General features: G+C 39.2%; 3 protein-coding genes across 5 annotated transcripts; all 3 read right to left on the reverse strand.

Annotated features, from left to right (window-relative positions):
* Positions 1-165: 165 nt before the first annotated feature.
* On the reverse strand, positions 166-3,111 carry LOC103435609 (cationic amino acid transporter 1-like). The gene is made up of 2 exons (XM_008373996.4): positions 2,769-3,111; positions 166-2,087 (listed from the first exon to the last, which is right to left on the reverse strand). The coding sequence occupies exon 2, from the start codon at positions 2,069-2,071 to the stop codon at positions 272-274; it is 1,800 nt and encodes a 599-aa protein (XP_008372218.2). The 5' UTR covers positions 2,072-2,087; positions 2,769-3,111; the 3' UTR covers positions 166-271.
* Positions 3,112-3,687: 576 nt separating this feature from the next.
* On the reverse strand, positions 3,688-7,684 carry LOC103435610 (cationic amino acid transporter 1-like). 2 transcript variants are annotated; one of them, XM_008373997.4, is made up of 3 exons: positions 7,525-7,684; positions 6,954-7,368; positions 3,688-5,491 (listed from the first exon to the last, which is right to left on the reverse strand). In XM_008373997.4, exons 2-3 carry the CDS (start codon positions 7,366-7,368, stop codon positions 4,062-4,064), a joined length of 1,845 nt encoding a protein of 614 aa, XP_008372219.1. In that variant the 5' UTR covers positions 7,525-7,684; the 3' UTR covers positions 3,688-4,061. The 2 variants fall into 2 exon arrangements, with proteins under 2 accessions (XP_008372219.1, XP_017187942.1); XM_017332453.3 differs by having other exon boundaries at positions 6,954-7,383; positions 7,525-7,664.
* Positions 7,685-10,481: 2,797 nt separating this feature from the next.
* On the reverse strand, positions 10,482-16,933 carry LOC103435611 (cationic amino acid transporter 1-like). 2 transcript variants are annotated; one of them, XM_070822751.1, is made up of 3 exons: positions 16,679-16,933; positions 15,105-15,519; positions 10,482-12,038 (listed from the first exon to the last, which is right to left on the reverse strand). In XM_070822751.1, the coding sequence occupies exons 2-3, from the start codon at positions 15,517-15,519 to the stop codon at positions 10,609-10,611; spliced, it is 1,845 nt and encodes a 614-aa protein (XP_070678852.1). In that variant the 5' UTR covers positions 16,679-16,933; the 3' UTR covers positions 10,482-10,608. The 2 variants fall into 2 exon arrangements, with proteins under 2 accessions (XP_070678852.1, XP_017188070.1); XM_017332581.3 differs by lacking the exon at positions 16,679-16,933 and adding an exon at positions 15,620-16,128.
* Positions 16,934-20,261: the final 3,328 nt, after the last annotated feature.

Raw genomic sequence — 20,261 nt, forward strand, 5'->3', positions numbered from 1 at the left:
ATGTCCTTGGTAAGATCCGTTCCAAATTGCATGAATTTTTCTTGTGCACCCAAAAAATCTTGCGAAATTCGGCCAATTTTACTTACTTTTTTTAGACCTAGAAGTGCATATTTAGAGCGCATATAAAATTTGACAAAACAAAAATTGGATATGAACATTGGAAACTAGCAATGCTCAACTTTGTATCCTGAATTAAATAGGTAAAAAAAATAAAAATAGTGAATTGAATTTAGGACTTGTACAGAGATGCAGAAAGAAGAGACTCAGATTTTCAGTTAAATTCAATGATTCTGCTAGTCCCAGCCTCCATATTAGCATCAACTGCCTTTCTTTCAAGCTCCCTAGCTGCGTCGTACGAAGCGTGCAGCACCACGAACAAATAGTACACGAGCAAAATCAACGTCCAAACGCCGAATCTTATGTACGATGCACCATCGATGGATCCCAAGATGAAGATGTTGATGGCAATGCTGGCTGATGGCAACCAAGGGACTAATGGCACCCCCCAAAGTTTAGGTTTCTTTGCTTGTTTGAGAGTCAACTGTAGGCCTAATGTGGCAACAAACCAAATTGTGACTGTCACAGTGTAGGCAATCCAACCGTTGCTAACTGCCCAAAAAATAGAAGAACCAACTGATGATCCTACGATCAGTACCAAGAACACAGCGAGTTTGTTTCTGTCGGGAGTTGAGGTTTCACCAGAAGCGTAGTATCGCCTTACAATAAGTGCTAGGGCAACAAGTGTAAAGATAAACAGGGTTGATATTGAGAGAAGGTCTGTCAGGACATCAAGGCTTGTGAAGAATGCAACAAGGGAGTTTAGAACCGTCATAAAAACCGTGGCATTCACAGGCGTGCCAGTTTTCGGATGGATGGATGCCAGGAATGGAGGTGCCATGTGGGTGCGTCCAATGTGAGTGAAATAACGAGCTTGGGCAAGAAGGTTGGCAAGCAGGACGGTTGTCATGCCTTTAAGTGCTCCGAGTGCAACAATGTACTTGGCCCAATTCATACCCGCGGCTTGGAATGCAACGGTGAATGATGCATCAGGATCAATTTGGCTGTATGGCTGCATCAGGCACAATGTGGCTGCAAGAAGGCAATAAGTTGTTATGATAGTCAACATTGAGCCAATCAGCCCAATCGGGATATCTCTGCCAGGGTTTTTCGTCTCCTCCCCCAACGTTGCTACACCGTCAAATCCCACGTACGCAAAGAAGAGAACAGCTGAAGCTTTCAAGATTCCGTGGATACCAAATGGTGCAAAGTTTGTAGTGAAATTAGTAGGGTCAGCCTTAGTCATGCCGGCGACAAGGATGAAAATCAAGACCACCAGATGGGTGATAGACATAACCCAATTGAATCTAGACGAAGCCTTCATGCTCAAGGCAGCACCAAAACAAACCAAAATGGAGATAAAAACCGCGATTGGGTCTAAATGGTTGAAGTTATCGGCAAGGGATGATGCGGTGATGCGAAAATCGTTGGGGCTGTGGTTGCACAATGTAGCAAAGTACGAGGTCCATGACCTTGCCACACTAGCTCCTGAAATTATATACTCAAAGAGGAGGTTTCCGGCAGCAATATAAGCCACAAAATCACCAAGCTCCACCCTAAGATAAGAAAATGAGCCTCCCGCCACAGGGAGTTCCACTGCAAACTCAGTGTAGCACAAAACTGATAGCATTGCTGAAACGCCGGATATGAAGTAAGAGATTACTATAGCAGGGCCAGCATGATTTCTTGCTTCCTGACCTGTGAGAACAAAAATCCCCGACCCCATGACCGCTCCAATGCCGAACCAAATGAGATCCCACCAGTTTAGGGTTTTCTTCATCTGATTCTGACTACGTGCACGAATTTCTTCGACCTCCTGGTGGTCCAGGGACCGCGCAAGAAGCCGGTCTTTGAGCCTTGTTTTCGTGCTGGACAGCGCATGAACATAGTTTCCCCAGCTCTTGAACGACTCCTCCGGCAAGAAATCATCTTTGCTGCATATGCAACTTCCTCTCTTGATCACATTGCCTTGTGCACCACCACCACCACCACCTCTAGTGACGACGGTCACCATTTTTCTTCCGGCTTCCCTAAAATCGAACGGATTTTCAAGTTTCGACAAAAAAAATCTGTGACAATATAACTGGAACAATGTTGCCTTTCAACCAAGAAATGGAAAATCTTGATGCAGGGATTAATTTTTTATTTTTTATTTGAAGAAAATAAAAAGTCTAAAACATTGGTACCACTTTGTTCGGTGCTAGGGTTACTTCTCACCATGTAAATAGAGATATTTGGGAGAAGATCGGATCCTCAGATAACAGATCAGATTTTTTTGACTGCTAAAATAGAACCATTCAACTTAATTAACAAAATTCAATCCTCATCAAACGTTTAGCCAAAACGAAAAATAAAATATTTTATTTTTGTTCACTCATCATGTATAAAAGTGTTATTATTCTTAAGAAATGGCATCAGCGAAAACCCTACTATGCTTTTGACCAAAAAAAGAAAAAGAAAATTCTACTATGCTTCGGTGTATGACATGCACCGCAGTAATGAATGGTTGTATGGGCGGTTAAGTATCTAACAGTCAAGAATCTCGATGGATATTAAAAAATTAATATATTCAAAATCCTTAGCGTAATTCAAAACCAGATTTGTGAAAATAAGCATAACTATTAGTTTCTGATATGTGACTACATCAGCAAAGAACATTGCAATTTACACCAATAACTTTAAATTGTAACCAGCAAAAGTTAAAAACGTACCCTTTTGGAAGCTTGTATTTCTATACAAAGAAATACTAGGAGAAGATTCAAACACACGACTTCGAGTGCAGAACTTCAAACGGAGGAAAAACTCTCTTACCTACTTAAGCTACTAGCCCTCGCAGATTTGAAGAGTGTTTTAGATGAGAGAAGAAGGCAAACCCAGAAATTTAACATAAAAACAGAAATAAAAAAACAAAAAGTATGGGCACAGAGAAAAGGGAGGCTAGCTAGGGATTGGTTGTACTACACTTACTTGTATTACCATATTTGTATTGGTCAGTGGACCGAGTTCAATTTCAATACCAAGGCCGAAAGGGGGAAAAGAAGGGCCATATGTAATGTATATCCATGTGGAAAACTTCTGAATATCTTCCATCACAAGAAAGAGAAATTTTAGTGTACCGGAAACACGGCCTAGTACACTAAGTGTTATAATAAAAGTGGTTGAAATTTTTTTTTTTTAAGTATTCAACCACTTATGTTATGATACTTTGTGTATTGGACTGTGTTGCCTACATATGTGACACACTGAAAAATTACTCTACAAGAAAGGTTCAGTATTTAATGGTCCATTAAATTAAATAATACTCTCCCATTAAACTTGGTATAATAGTTATTTACTTCGTAACAAAATCTTACTACTAACCAGTGTTGTATAAGGACTAAAAGACTTGGACCTCATCTAAATTATGAAGAGGAGAATTCGAACACGAACACCCCTCTACCTATTTTGTTGATGGGAATGCCATTCCGAACATGGCCATTCTCAACCGTGCGAGAATGTTTGGGTGCATTGTATCACTACAATGGCCTCCCCAATCCCATCATAAACTTTGGCTAATTTAGAGTTAAATTGTCTACGTATCCTCTTGAAAATAAATAAACCCCTCTAAGTACTTGTAAGAAAAAAAGTTAATTGAGAAAGAAAGTTGTTGTGGTGATAATAATAAAAGTACTACTTCAAAACGTATTTATAGACAACATTTAATTATAAATCACATCTCTAGAAGCAAGCTGATAACAAACGTGGAGGATCCTTTTCCTGGGATCCCGTGATCATGACCGTTCATCGTGCGGTCAGTTTTCGTTATGTACTATTTATATTTAATTTTAAATTTTAAATTTCAAATGATTTCTGACCGCACGATGTACGATAAACGGTCATAATCACGGGATCTCGGCATCCCCAGGAAAAGGATCCTCCGGATCCTTTTCCAAACTAAACAGCACTAATCACACACAAAAACAATTAAATCTTCACACAATCACACAGACACAACAAACCCTTGCTTAACTAGCAGGAGTTTCAGAGGCATTGCTACCACTTCCGCCGTCTAAGCCGGAGTCCCTCGTGGCAACCCTTGCAGCTTCAACCTTCCTCAACTCATTGTTTCTGCCGCCCTCCAGCCTCTTCGCTTCTGAGTCCTTTACCGTGTCATAAGACGCGTGCAATCCGAAGATGAAGTAGTAAACCAAGATGATCAGAGTCCACACTCCAAACCTTATGAATGAGGCGTGATCGATTGACCCGAGCAGGAAAATGTTGATGGCAATTGAAAGAGATGGCAACCATGGCACCAATGGCACTCCCCAGAGCTTCGGACTCCTTGCTTGGGGGACAAGTAACCAAATCCCTAAAGTACCCAAGAACCAAAGCGGCGCGGTTACCACGTAGGCAATCCAATCATCTGTTCTGCTCCAATAGACAGAGGTGGCAATTGAAGAGCTAATTATGATGAAAAGGCAGGCAATGAACTTGTTCCTGTTGGCCTGAGTTGTGACGCCGCTGACATAGTAGCGGCGAACAAGGAGAGCGATGGCAACAAGGCTGAAGATGAACAAAGTGGAGATGGAGACAAGGTTGGCCAGAACGTCGAGGCTCGTGAAGAAGGCAATGACTGCCGTGGCTGCGAGTAAGGTGACCGTGGCATTGACAGGAGTGCCGGTTTTGGAATCAACTTGTGCAAACCATGGTGGCACCATGTGGGTTCGGGCAATGTGAGTGAGGTACCGCGCCTGTCCAACTGCCCCGCCAAGCAGCGCGCTTGTCATGCCTTCCAATGCGCCCGCTGCCACAAGGTACTTAGCCCATCCCATCCCAACAGCTTGAAACGCAACCGGAAATGCAGCTTGTTCGTCGATTTGGTTATATGGCTGCATAAGGCCTAATGTGAGTGCAAGCAAGCAATAGAGCACTGTAACAATCACCATTGAGCCGACAAGACCAATTGGGATGTCCTTTGCGGGATTCTTGGTCTCCTCCGCCATGGTTGAAACGGCATCAAATCCAACGTACGCGAAGAACACAACAGCCGACGCTTGGAACACGCCGCGCGGGCCAAAAGGGGCGAAATCGATGTAGTTTTTGGTATCAGCTTTGGTGAGGCCGGCGATGATGATGAAGACAATGACAATTATATGGAAAATCGAGGCAATGTAGTTGAGACGAGAAGAGCCCTTTATGCTGAGGACTGCAAGGCAGCAGATGCAAATAAGGACAGCGACAGCAATGGGATCGAGGTACTTGTAGTCCTCTGGGAAACCGTGGGCTATGATGCGGAAATCATTGGTGTCGCTGCGGTTGCAGAGGGTGGTGAAGTAGGATGTCCAGGAACGAGCAACGGCTGCGCCACTAATGACGTACTCGAGGAGGATGTTGCCTGCTGCAATGAAGGCCACGAAGTCCCCAAGCTCCACCCTAAGGTAGGCAAATGAGCCACCTGAAAAATCAAATTCAATCTAATTATATTAGGTGGGAACCTAATTAAGTTGATCTAACTTTAAATGTTGTGAAATTGTGGCGACACAAACCAACAAATTACTACTTTAATTACTTCGAAATATTATATTAGACATAGCAAAATATAATCAATAGTTAAGGATTCGAACTCGAGACGTTGATACTTTTAGCCAGCTTAGTTGCAACGGGGTTCTTTCTAATTGTTATTTCTTAACCATCAATTAAATGAAGAAAGAAAAGTCAGGGCAATGCTTGAATATATATATATTTTTTTTGGGGACAAAAGCAATGCTTCAATTGAATGCATGTGTTAAGTTAATATATCCAAAATTTGAAATAAAACAATTTGTTTGTAGCTAATCAACCGGATAATACTAGAATTAAGTATAAATCTTGAATACATGAAAAAAAAGTCTAAAATCTTGGATAGGTGGTGGGGACAGAGTTGAAGAGATTTGCGTGGAGGTCTACACTATTGACTTCGAATTTTTTAAGTAAACGTAAGCTCCCTGCCAGATTTCCACCAGTCACCATCTAAACAACTCCCCCACGGTTCCACCTCCATGATTCCATATTAACTTAGACTTTGTATAAAACGTTGTGTAACTAAGCGAAAATCATACTGTACATCTCAAGTTCATATCAATACTGGATTATATAATGGGAGTTTTATCGAAAAGTCCGTAGCATTGTTCACTTTAACGAAAAATCACATTTTTACATTAAAAAGTCACACTTGGTACTATTCATTTTACCATTTATTTTGTCCTTATCGTTAAAACTCAAAGTCTTCAAACCATTTTCATTAGTTTTCCTTAAAATAATTGTGGAAGGGATGTGACGGAAAGAAAAAGGGGAACAATATCGCGAACTTTTCGTTAAAACTCTCTTATTTTAAACCGTTCATGGTTGAAACAAGACGATAATGTGCAGGCAAAGGCTAGGGAGGGGATTTTTATTTATTTTTTTTATAAAAATAGGAATTAGTTGTGGGGTTCACATCACATTAAACTTTAACGATCCGAATCGTTTATTTTTTAAGTTGTATCTCATAGATCATCCTTGCAAAATATTAGCCAAATCGGAAATATTTAAGACGTCTAATTGGATTCAAAGAAAAGAACGAATATTTTGTTATATAAGAAATAATGAAATTTGATATTGATAATTAAATAGGTAAATGATTTCGAATTGAATTAAATTTTTACAAAAATGATCTATGAATTAAGATTTATGAAATATAATGTATACAAGCCCTTTATGCAAAAGAATTCCATTTTTTGAAAAAAAACAAGGATTAGTTGTGGAGAGAGCCCCACACATAATTCCTATTTTTTTTTTTTAAATGAGGATCCCTTTGATAAAGTGTATATATATACACACATATATAAAACAATAATATTTAAAAAATGCTCGAATATTTAGTAAGTGTGTAGCCGTACCTGCAACAGGAATCTCGACGGCGAACTCGGTGTAACAGAAAACAGAGAGCATGGCGGAGACGCCCGAGACGACGTACGACAGCACGATGGCGGCGCCTGCGTGCCTTCTCGCCTCCAGTCCTGTGAGCGCGAATATTCCGGCGCCGATGACAACGCCAATTCCGAACCAGATGAGGTCCCACCAGTTGAGCTTCTTCTTCATCTCGTGATGACTCCGCGCCTTCACCTCCACCAGCTCCGTGCTGTCCGCCGACCGGGAAAGGACGCGATCCACGAACCGGAACGGAGTCTTCTTCAGCGCATTGACGTAATTGCCCCAGCTCTGAAACGACTCCTCGGGGAGAAAATCGTCCTTTCGGTACGTGCAGCCTCTCCGCCGTATCCCCTCATCGTCTCCTCCGCCGCCCGCTCCCATCTGTAAAAATTCAAACTAAAAAATTTCAGAAAAATCGAATTATCAGAGAAAATAAATAAATAAAATCACACTATGATCCAGAGAGACTAAATTCAATCCCTTAATTAGTTTCTGTTTGGCTGCCGAGAAAGATGAGGAAAATGATTAGATCCGTACCGTACGTCTGATTTTGGCTTATAAATTATTCTAGAGAGAGAGTGAGCGTCCGTTTTTCTCCGATGACCGGCGGGGAGAGAGAGAGAGAGAGAGAGAGACGCGGGAAAGCTCGTTCAGCTGAGCAAGCAGTTATATAGGCCCACTTGGTTTACCGCTCATTACTCATGTGTTTAGAGCTGTTACACACTGTGACACTGGTCAACGATGGAATCTGAACCGTTGATTTTTGTGTGTCAGAGATTCACTCCATTAACTGTTTTTAGTAACATACTACAAACTATTTCCAACCGTTAGATTCATCTCAGGCTTCATCGACGGTCACTTGTTATTTGAGACGATTGTGAGCTGTTGGCTTGGTGAATCTCCGGCTGAGATTCACTTTATTTATGTGCTTATGACCAATTGAGGTTATGTTTTTAAGGCGATTGTAAGCCGTTTATCATTTTTTTATCCCTTTTTTCATCTATCTACATGTTTTTTTTTTAACAACTTGAAAATTACAAAAAAAAATAATTTTCTTTTTCTGACAATTAAACACTGTTATAGGTACATTTTAGCATGCATTTCTCTATTTTAATCATTTAGGTCATCATATAATTCTAATAATTGAAATAATAGTTTACGAATGATATTTTTCTACTACACCCAAGCAAGTCTTTAATTATAATTCATATGATTACAAAGTAAAGCTTCTAAAAACAAACATTTTTCTACACTAATACCAGTACTTTCTGTTAACCGCAAGATAGATCATAAGCTTCAAGTTAGCTCTTTGATCTTTCTCCTTGTTGGCTTCTTGTGCTTCAAACCTTTTGTATACGAAAAGTTTAGCAACAAATACAAAAACGCGTTATAACCGTTAAAAATATTATAAATTTTACATATATTAAATTAAATGGGTAAATAGATATTTATTATAACCGTGGGTAATACCCATAATCAATGGATACCCGTTATAACCGCAGGTAATACCCATAACCGCCCATTTAAATTTCACGGATAAACGGTTATACCCATAATCGTTTGTTCATCTAAACGGTTACACAAACTCATGGGTATTTTGCCCATCCCTAGTTAGTAATATTGTGGTTCAACCTTTGGCTACGACTGAAGAAGAATATCACTATAACGTAATATTCAGTGGCTACAACTTTGCTTGTTTGTCTAATATATTTTTTTTTCTTTTTTTGGAAGTTTGGTTTTATTTGGAATTATTTCACATGGAAATGTGAAGCTGGAAATTTTTTAAAATTTTTTATTTTTAATTTGATATTTTTCAAATAATTGTATAGAGAGTGATGCAGACGGGTAGGGACGTGAATTTGGACAAGATTCGGTAGTTTTTAAAACGATGTCCTAATTGGACGGCTGTGATGCTACTCCTAAAAAAAAGGAATTCCCATAGTTGTCGTCACGTGGATAGTGATTACTGAGAACCCCACAAATTTTTATTTTGTCAAACGATGAATTTTGTTAGATTAGATATTAGATTAGCCACTCACGAGATTCAAACTCAGGCCGTCATGCAAGTATTCAACATCTTTTCACCACTGTGGTAAAGGGTCACTTGTAGTAAGAATGTCACATCCCGGTCCGGGTCCCCACCACATTCCGGGCTCGACTCCACTATAGCACGATATTGTTCGCTTTGGGCCCCGACCACACCCTCACGGTTTTGTTTCTGGGAACTCACACGAGAACTTCCCAGTGGGTCACCCATCATGGGAATGCTCTCGCGCGAACTCGCTTAACTTCAGAGTTCCAATGGGTGATCCATTGGGAAGTTCTCGTGTGAGTTTCCAAAAACGACACCGTGAAAGCGTGATCGGGGCTCAAAACGGACAATATCGTGTTATGGTTGAGTCAAGCTCGAGATGTGGTGGGGGCCCGAGCCGAGATGTGACAGTCGATCCCTGAAATTGACGAAAGCTTCTTCTTGTTAATATGTGCATGTTCACTTAGGATGAATACCACGTCTTAAGGGTTGCATTGTTTTTCAGAGGGTTTTCACAAAACTTAATGAGCATGCATGTTTAGATTTGATCTGAATGCCACAAATAGATTGCATGTTTGATATACGCTTTATATTGGGGGTCCAAGTAGGCATATATTAGGAAAATCTAGCCTTCAAAATATGCATGTATAGGTCATAAGTAATTAGGAGAACTACTTAGGATTGTTAAGACGACGGCGAAACCCCAGTGCTTTCTGAATTTGATTTCTACTCTTTAAAAATAAATTCGTTTTTATTAAATTAGATCATAAATCAATCTTCCCAAAACTTTAGTTTTAAATAATTAATTGAGATTTGGTTTAATACGAATGATTTAATAATCCCTGTGAAGAACGACTTTGCTAGAGCCATCTATACTACAATATCCTTGTTACTCTTGCAAGTATTATAAATGTTTTTAACTCCTTTGCACGTGGTAAAAATCCTATCCACAATTAACATCGTCTTTTTTGAGGCCATTTAAGTAGCTTTTAATTGCCACATAGTATTACGGATTAGTGTGGTATTTCTCAACAATTCTCTACCTATTTTGTTGATGCGAATCCCTTTGCGAATACAGGCCATTCTCAAGTGTGCGAGAATATTTGGGTGCATTGTATTGCTACAGTAGCCTCCCTGGTCAGATCATAAATTTTGGCCCGATGGAGTTAGATTGTCTACGTATAAAAAGGTCGTACCCAGTGCACAAGGCTCCCGCTTTACGCAGGGTCTGGGAGAGGTGAATGTCGGCTAGCCTTACCCCCATTTATGGAGAGGCTGCTCCCAAGTCTCGAACCCGAGACCTACCGCTCATGGGCGAAGGCACTTGCCATCGCACCAAGTGCGACCTCTAGATTGTCTACGTATCATTTTGAAAATAAATAAACCCCTCTAGGTACATTGTAAGAAATAAAGTGAATTGAGAAAGAAAGTTGTGGTGTATCAATAAAAGTAAAATACTACGTACTTCAAAACAGATTTATAGACAACATTTAATTGTAAATCACATCTCTAATAAGCAAGCTGATAAAACTAAACAGCACTAATCACACACAAACAATTAAATCTTCACACACAAAACATACCCTTTCTTAACTAGCAGGAGGTGCAGAGGCATTGCTACCATTTCCAGCGTCTAAGCCGGCGTCCCTCGTGGCCACCCTTGCAGCTTGAACCTTCTTCAACTCATCGTTTGTGCCGCCCTCCAGCCTCTTCGCTTCGGAGTCCTTTGCCGTGTCATAAGACGCGTGCAATCCGAAGATGAAGTAGTAAACCAAGATGATCAGAGTCCACACTCCAAACCTTATGAACGAGGCGTGATCGATTGACCCGAGCAGGAAAATGTTGATGGCAATTGAAAGAGATGGCAACCATGGCACCAGTGGCACTCCCCAGAGCTTCGGACTCCTTGCTTGGGGGACAAGTAACCAAATCCCTAAAGTACCCAAGAACCAAAGCGGCGCGGTTACCACGTAGGCAGTCCAATCATCTGTTCTACTCCAATAGACAGAGGTGGCAATTGAAGAGCTAATTATGATGAAAAGGAAGGCAATGAACTTGTTTCTGTTGGCCCGAGTTGTGACGCCGCTGACATAGTAGCGGCGAACAAGGAGAGCGATGGCAACAAGGCTGAAGATGAACAGAGTGGAGATGGAGAGAAGGTTGGCCAGAATGTCAAGGCTTGTGAAGAAGGCAATGATTGCGGTGGCTGCAAGCATGGTGACCGTGGCATTGACAGGAGTGCCGGTTTTGTAATCAACTTGCGCAAACCATGGGGGCACCATGTGGGTTCGGGCAATGTGAGTGAGGTACCGCGCCTGTCCAACTGCCCCAACAAGCAGCACGCTTGTCATGCCTTTCAATGCACCCGCTGCCACAACGTACTTAGCCCATCCCATCCCAACATCTTCAAACGCAACCGAAAATGGAGCTTGTTTGTCGATTTGGCCATACGGCCGCATAAGGCATAATGTCACTGCAAGCAAGCAATAGAGGACTGTGGTAATCACCATTGAGCCGACAAGACCAATTGGGATGTCCCTTGCAGGATTTTTGGTCTCCTCCGCCATGGTTGAAACAGCATCAAATCCAATGTACGCAAAGAATAGAACAGCTGAAGCTTGAAATACACCGCGAGGGCCAAAGGGGAAGAAATCGCGGTAGTTATTGATATCTGCTTTGGTGAGGCCAGCGATGATGATGAAGAGAATGACAATGATGTGGACAATCGAGGCAATGTAGTTGAGACGAGAAGAGCCCTTTGTGCTGAGGACTGCGAGGCAGCAGATGCCGATAATGACAGCGACAGCAATGGGATCGAGGTACTTGTAGTCCTCTGGGAAACCGTGGGCTATGATGCGGAAATCATTGGTGTCGCTGCGATTGCAGAGGGTGGTGAAATAGGATGTCCAAGAACGAGCAACGGCTGCGCCACCTATGACGTACTCGAGGAGGATGTTGCCTGCTGCAATGAAGGCCACGAAGTCCCCAAGCTCCACCCTTAGGTAGGCAAATGAGCCACCTGAAAAATCAAATTCAATCGAAGTATGTTAGGCGGGAACCTAATTAACTTTTAACTTTTAATCTTGTGAAAGTGTAGCAACACAAATCAACAAATTACTATTTTAATTACTTCAGAATATTAGATTAGATGCAGCAAGATGGAATCAACAACTATTATTTTTTATAGAAGCGATACTGGAGCTGAGAAAGTAAGGGATTCAAACTCGAGACTTCGATACTTTTAACTGAGATGTGACGAGCTCATTACTAATTGTTATTTACTATGAAGTAAATCATCAATTGAATGAAAAAAAAAATGCAATGGCAATGCTTGAATTGAACGCATGTGTGAAAATTCATATAACCAGAATTTGAAATAAAACAATTTGTTAGTACATAATCAACCAGATAATACTATAATTAAGTATAAATCTTGAACGATTGACAAAAAAAGAGGTCAAAATCTTGGACAGGTGGTGGGGGCAGAGTTGAAGACACACGCAGGCCTCCACCATTGACTTTACATTTCAGAAAGTAAACAAGAAATCTGGAAGAAACGATGAAAAAATAAATCTAGCAAGAAACAGCAGCATGTGGCCAAGCAAACGTGAGCTTCCTGCCAGATTTCCCCCAGTCACCATCTATTCTCTTATCCACACATTTGCTCACACACGTTTTTCGAATTTATGCGCAAATAAAAAGAATCGAAGAAGATTAATAATAATAACTTGATAAGAATGTGTGTAAGATAAAAATAAATGCGTGAATAACATTTTTGCCCTTCAAATTCCTCAGTCTCCTCTTATTTGAACAATCTCAACTAAGTTATATATATACATATATAGATATATATATATAAAGGTGATAAGAGACTAAAAAAGAATGAAATTTGGAGGAAGAAAATCATCAACGTAATTAAAAGGAATTCCTTAGGGAGGCAGATTCTCTGACCTCCCACTTTTCGTACTCTTCTGTTTTATGTGATCATGATTAAGCTTCGTCAACATTTTATATATTTTTTTATAGAGATAATAAGACAAAAATAAATAGTAATATAAAATTTTGACGTGGCTTAACCAGTATTCTAAAAATCGGCCTAGACGACGCCTAGGCGTTGGGCGGTGACCGGCCGAGGGGATTAACGCAAAATCGGGACAGGGATTAGGCGGCCGCCGAGACAGCCTGGGCGGCCTAAGCCGGCGACTGAGTGGCCTAGGCGGCCCAGGAATTTCAATTTTGTTATGTTTTCAAGAATGCAGATCAGCTGCATTTTTCTGGGTTTCTTCTGGTTCTCGCTCGGCTTGGCGAAAGAGGAAAGACGAAGACGAAGACGTTCTTTCTTCCTTTCACACCACGTGACCTCACACTCTTCTTATTTAATTTTTTTTCTTAGTTTCTCTCCAATCAAATTTGGACAGCTAGCATCAAATTGCTTGTTTTGTGTAAAAAGCCATAGGCTGTCAGTTCGGTTCCTTGTTTTTTCGGACTTGGATCCTCTCCTGAGCCCAAGGAGAGGATCCTCCTGACCAAAGGATTTGGGCCGTTGGATTTATGAATCCAACGGTTATAATTATTATAACTTTAAAGGGATCCCCCCATTTATAGCCGTTAGATTTTCATCCAACGGTCCAAGTCATTTGCTCAGGAGGATCCTCTCCTTGGGCTCAGGAGAGGATCCAAGTCCTGTTTTTTCTCCTAAAAAATGATGGATGTGTCAGGTTGAAGATGTCACCATGAAGTCTTGTTGCAGATTGCAAAGTTCCCATGCGTCCACATCCACATATTTGACATAAATTAATGGTAATGATGGGTGTGCCCTTTCCACATCCACATATTTAACACCCTTATTTCTCTTTAAATTTAACATAAATTAATATGATCTCTAAAAAATATTATTATGAACCACCATATTGACATCAGAATTTTCTGTTTATTATGAACCATACAACCCAATATTATTACTTTTATTTTTTAAAAATTAAATATAATCACTCAAAATGTTTTAAGTTATATGGCATATATGCTTAATGTATTTTTAAATTTTGGATTTGTTAGATATTTTTTTTTGTATTTTATCATTCTTTTATTATTTTATTTATGAATTTCATATAAGTATAATTTTTTGGAAATGTTAATATGTACTTATTTACAAGATATACAAAAAATTTACCTAAATCCGCCTAAGCGCCGCCTAGCCGCTAGGCGCTAGCTCATCGCCCGATTAGCGCCTAGTATTTTTTAGAATTTTGGACTTAACTGTGACCACACAAATAGAAGAATACGGAAGGGCACAGGAAGTAGGAGGGCAGAGACACTGCCTCCATTCCTTAGACGTAATCATTTGACAATTTAGACTTTTTTTGTACATGTAACTAAAGTATCTTTAGAATATTCAAAAGAAATTCCTAAACGTAATCATTTGATAATTTGATATGTTGCATCTTCACCTACAATCATTCTTAGTAATTTACTTTTTTTAATACATCAATATATTTTTATATTAAAAGGGAGAAAGAGTTTGGCTAAGATACACAATTGACAATCTAATTTGATATGAAATTTGTCATCTACGAGATTCAAATTTAATATTTCTCATTTTCAAGTAAAGAGAAATACCATAAGATTATAGTATTCAGTGACATCATTCCTAGTAATTAAAGTTGTATAAAACCTCAAGTCATACATCCTATGGAATCATTCAATTGTCAAATGTTAATCAAAAGCATGTTTATGATTTAGTTAATCAAAGGCATGTATATGAAATAATTCAATTGGAAAGTATTAATCAAAGGCATGTTTAGCTTTTTATTTAACAAAAATATATGTTTTCTAAATAAATAAAATATTTAGTTAAAATAAACAGTACTTTTAAAATAAAATAATGGTGTATTATTATTAAATTATATATCGACCCCTTTTTTTGGTTGTCAATCAAATCCTTGTTCTTAGAAATCATATTAAAAAATTGCTACAAATATTTTAAACGCTTATGGTTGAAACAAGATGATAATACGCAGGCAAAGGCTAATTTAAATAAAAATATTTAAAAATGCTCGAATATTTAGTAAGTGTGTTGTTGCCATACCTGCAACAGGAATCTCAACGGCGAACTCGGTGTAACAGAAAACAGAGAGCAAGGCGGAGACGCCCGAGACGACGTACGACAGCACGACGGCGGGGCCCGCGTGCTCTCTCGCCTCCAGTCCCGTGAGCACGAATATTCCCGCGCCGATGACAGCGCCGAGTCCGAACCAGATGAGGTCCCACCAGCTGAGCGTCTTCTTCATCTCGTGATGACTCCGCGCCTTCACCTCAACCAGCTCCGTGTTGTCCGCCGACCGGGTCAGGACCCGATCCACGAACCGGCCCGGCGTCTGCTTCAGCGCATCGACGTAATTGCCCCAGCTCTGGAACGACTCCTCGGGGAGAAAATCGTCCTTTCGGTACGTGCAGCCTCTCCGCCGTATCCCCTCATCGTCTCCTCCGCCGCCCGTTCCCATCTGTAAAAATTCAAACACAATATTTTCAGAAAAATGGAATTTATCAAAGAAAATAAATAAATAAAACCACAATATGATCCAGAGAGACTAAACTCAGTACCTGGCCTCGTTTGGCAGCTCGGACTGTACTGACTATTTCTGTCGGATAGGATAAATAGTCATCGGATAGTACTGACTAAATTAGTCGGGCGTTTGGTGCAGTATCGGACTAATGATCGTATTATTTATACTGTGTTTGGTATTATATCGAATAGAAGGAATCAAATTTAAAATAAAATTTAAAAAAAAAAACTGAAATCATCTCTTTTGTTCCAGATCTCTCTGCGGCACCCCCCCCCAAACTCACTCCCTCCCTTTCTATCCCTTATTCTTCTTCACCGTCTGCTCCCTTGAACTAAACCCCACCACAAAGGTAGCAACAAGAAACCCAACAAAACCCACCTTTCAAATTCTCATCTTTTTTTTCCCAATCCTTCTCTTTTTTTAGCTACAAATCAACCCAGCAAAAAAACACACCACAAACCAAGAAAATTCACACAAAGGAATTTGTTTTCTATTTGTCCTAAAAAACAATTGGAAGGAAATTCACGGAGGACACCTTTTTTTCAACAAACCAAGAACACTCATCAGAGAGAAAAATGGGGCTGACTGATTTTGGGCATTAGGTTGGGGAAAAGCATTGACAAAATTCGATTTGGAGGAGGGGAAGAGCTGAGTGACGCCTCCAGTTGGCGAATTCCTTAGCTTCCATCCGCCCCTTTCTGTATATCCCTGTGGAATATGTTATTTTGCTACTGGTCTCTTTTTGTCTCTCTCTCACTCTCTTCTTTGTTCCTCTGTGTGCTTTCCGTCGGACGAGACGAGAAATTAGTCGGAGAATGACTGCAGAGGAGTGGCGCCTAGGGTGGAAAACTCGTCGAGGAACTGCTCGAAGGCCCACTTTGAGAAGTCGTTAACGGCGGCTTCGTGAAGTTGGAGAGGACAACGCCCCGACTAATTATCCGGAGCTTGTGGGCTGTTTTAATAGTACGGTGTCAACCGTATAAAATTTGATGGGCCGGATAATTAAGCGGGTGCTTATTTAGTACGAGAGTGCACCAAACAACTGCTCCCGTATTATTTATCCTATCCGATGCTTTATACGGCGTGCCAAACGAGGCCTTAGTTTCTGTTTGGTTGCCGAGAAAGCTGAGGAAAATGATTCGATCCGTAACCGTACGTCTGAATTTGGCTTTTATGTACGAACAAAAAGCGATTATTCCATTATCTGCATATTTATATATTATTTTAGAGAGAGAGAGAGAGAGAGAGAGAGAGAGAGAGAGAGTGAGCTTCCGTTTTTCTCCGATGGCCGGCGGAGAGAGAGACGCGGGAAACTTGTTCAGTAGAGGTAGTAGTTATATAGACGCACTGTTTCAATCACAATAAAAAATTATTCCTCATTACTCTTGTGTTAAGAGCTGTTACACACTGGCCAACGATGGAATCTGAACCGTTGATTTTTTGTGGTAGAGATTCACTTCATCAACTGTTTTTAGTACTATACTACAAACGATTTCCAACCGTTAGATTCATTGAATCTCAGGCTTCATCGACGGTCACTTGTTATTTGATAAGATTGAATCTCCGGGTGAGATTCACTTTATTTTACGTACGTGAGTAACCGGCGTTATGGTTTAAGGTGATTGCGAGCTGTTTGTTTGATAAATTTTAGATGAGATTCAATTATTCATGCGTGAATAACTGACGCTAATATTTTTTACTTTAGACACAATGAAAGTGAATAGGTATAACCGGAAACAGCTTTGCTTGTTTGACTTATAAAATTTTTTTGTTTTGGAAATTCGGTTTTATCTGGAATTATATCACACGGAAATGTAAAGTTGGAAATTTTTTAAATATTTAATTTTCTAAATTTGATAATTTTCAGATAATTGCAAGTAGAGTGATTGAGAAGGGAATTGAATCTGGACAAGATTCGGTGGATTAAAATGATGTCCTAATCGGACGGCTGTGATGCTATTCCTTAGAAAAGGGGCTTCGTACCGTTATCCTCACGCGGATAGTGATTAGGGAGAAGACCACAATTAATGTTGTCCTTTTTGGGATTTAGTGCGAAAATGCAATTTAAGTAGCTCTTAATTGGCAGTTTTTTGTTTGAGGAAACAATACTACAAGGGACTCGTTAAGTTCATACCTATAGATTAATAGTTAAAGATTAGGAGCTAAATTTTAAGTTTTTAGACTCTTATATTAGAGATAGCTTATTTAAATGCATGGAGTAGATTAACGAATAATTAATATATGAATCAATTCATAATTTCAAATGTTGCATGGAGTAGATTAAATGTCACTTAATACTACAGTCTAGTGGTATTCTTCTTCACTTGTAAGTGAGAGGTCTTAGGTTCAATTCTCGTCAAAGACGAATTTGAACCACATTACTGCTAGCCCATTGTGAGATTAAGCATATCCCCTTTCTCTTTCAGTGTATATAATATTGTTTGTTAAAAAAAATATTAACATGTATCATATTTTGAGCTTATGCATTTCTTGTCATGCACACTCCTTTCAATTGCTGTGAGCATGGGAATGAGTAGGTTTCATGGTCAGCCGCAGTCTGAACTTCGGTGTACAGTTTGACTTGCCTAATTCTCTATAACTTAAATCATATTTTCTTTCTATAAATATTATCGCGTAGTCGTAAAAAAAAAAAAAATATATATATATATATATAAATATGCGCACTTCTACATCAGTAGCAAAACTATTGATTTAAAGTATACAAATGGATTAGTTTAATGTGTCAAACTATGATTTTTGTAGTAAGGAATAAAAACTAGGACTTGAATCAAGGAATGATGCATGGTTTTGGATGGGGGAAGATATCCTATTCGGATCTCTCCCACCAATCAATTAATCCGGGTCCTTGAAAATTGATCCAATGGCTAAAATTATTATAACTTTTTAAGGAGCCTCCTGTTTGTAGTCGTTGAATCAAATTATAAGGTTCCAGATTAATTGATTGGTGGGCTTTGGAGGGAGAGTTTGAAACATTTTTTTGTACATTTTTGTCAAATTTTCTTTTATTTCTCTTACCATTATAACAAACTATCATATTATGTTCATCAAAATATAATTTTTCGTGCAAAATCTATTATAATTCGTATTTAAACACTTCTAATCAACGATTTAAAACCTAATTAACAAAACAAATTTTTTGTTTTTTTGTTTGTTTATGTCTTACCTACAGGTGATTTTAACATCTCTAATTTAAAAAAAAAAATTAAAAAAACATACAATGAATATACATTTTAACATCTCTATATTTTTCACTTATTTTTTTACTTTTCGGCATAAATATTCTACCAAATGTACACTTGTTGCTCAATAAATCGTAAATCCGCTTCCAAATGCATTATAAAGGCTTCATTAATGCTCACATAAATATTTCGAGAAAATAGAAAATTTGCATTTATTTTCACCTTCGCCTCACTTGCGAAGTTTTGAAAATTAAAAGTGAGACTTTCCGTTCAGATTCTTGAGTGCAAAACCCCATTTGACTATGTTTTGGGTCTCATTATTGTATTCTTTACTTATTTTTTTAGTTTTCGGCTTAAATATTCTACTATACATTTGTTTTTCAAGAAACCGTAAACTTGCTTCCAAATTCCTTAAAAAGTTTAACTTAATGCTCAGGAAAAATATTTTGCAAAATAAAAAATTTACATTTTTGTAAAAAAATATGGGTGTTGAGCGGGCTAAACGCACGCCAAACGAGGTAGACATAGCTCACGTAGAACAGGTGAACCATGACACGCAAAATAAGACGGGCTCCGCTCATAGAAAATTGGGCGGGCTTTTGGCATGCAAAACGATGCGAGCTCCGCTAAGGAAAAACGAGACGAGATACGTTAACGAATTAAAGCCAACCTTGTGCACGAAAAACGAGGCTGGCTATGTGCACGCCTAAAAGATGCGGGCTCCGTGGACAAAAAAATGGGGAGGGCTTATGGCCGGAAAAACAATGCGGACTCCTCACATGCAGAACGAGGCAAACCCAAGCACATAAGACGAGGTGGGCTCCGCACACGCAGAACAAGGCGAACTCCCGAGTGCTCAAAAAATGAGTCGAGCTCCACGCATAGAAAACGAGGCGGGATACATCGTGTAAATCGAGGCCAACTGAACGCTAAAAAAAGAGACGATCTTCTAGCATGCAAAATGAGGCGATCCCGCACACAGAAAATTAGGTGGCTTCTGGGACAAGAAACGAGGTGAGGTTAAAAACATTCGTGTGCACCGGGAGCTGAAACGTGTCGAACTCAGGGTGTTATTTTTACGACCTGCTTCTATTCACTCGTTACTGTTCATGCACTACTATTAAACATTCCTAAATTTAAAGGTATTTGAACCTTTTTTTTTATTTTTTTATTTTGCTTTTATCTAATTCTAAACTACAAATTAATAGAGTTCTCTGAGGGTGAAAATGACTATTTAACAAAACAATTTTTTTGCTGTTTTTTTGTTAAGTCTCACCTACAGGTGATTTTAACATCTCTAATTTAAAAATAAAAATTATACACTGAATATACATTTTAACATCTCTATATTTTTAACTTATTTTTTTTACTTTTCGGCATAAATATTCTACTAAATGTACACTTGTTGCTCAATAATTTTTCAATCCGCTTCCAAATACATTATAAAGATTTCATTGATGCTCACGGAAAATATTTCGA

Source organism: Malus domestica, chromosome 05 (assembly GCF_042453785.1).
Source record: "Malus domestica chromosome 05, GDT2T_hap1".
Lineage (NCBI taxonomy): Eukaryota > Viridiplantae > Streptophyta > Magnoliopsida > Rosales > Rosaceae > Malus > Malus domestica.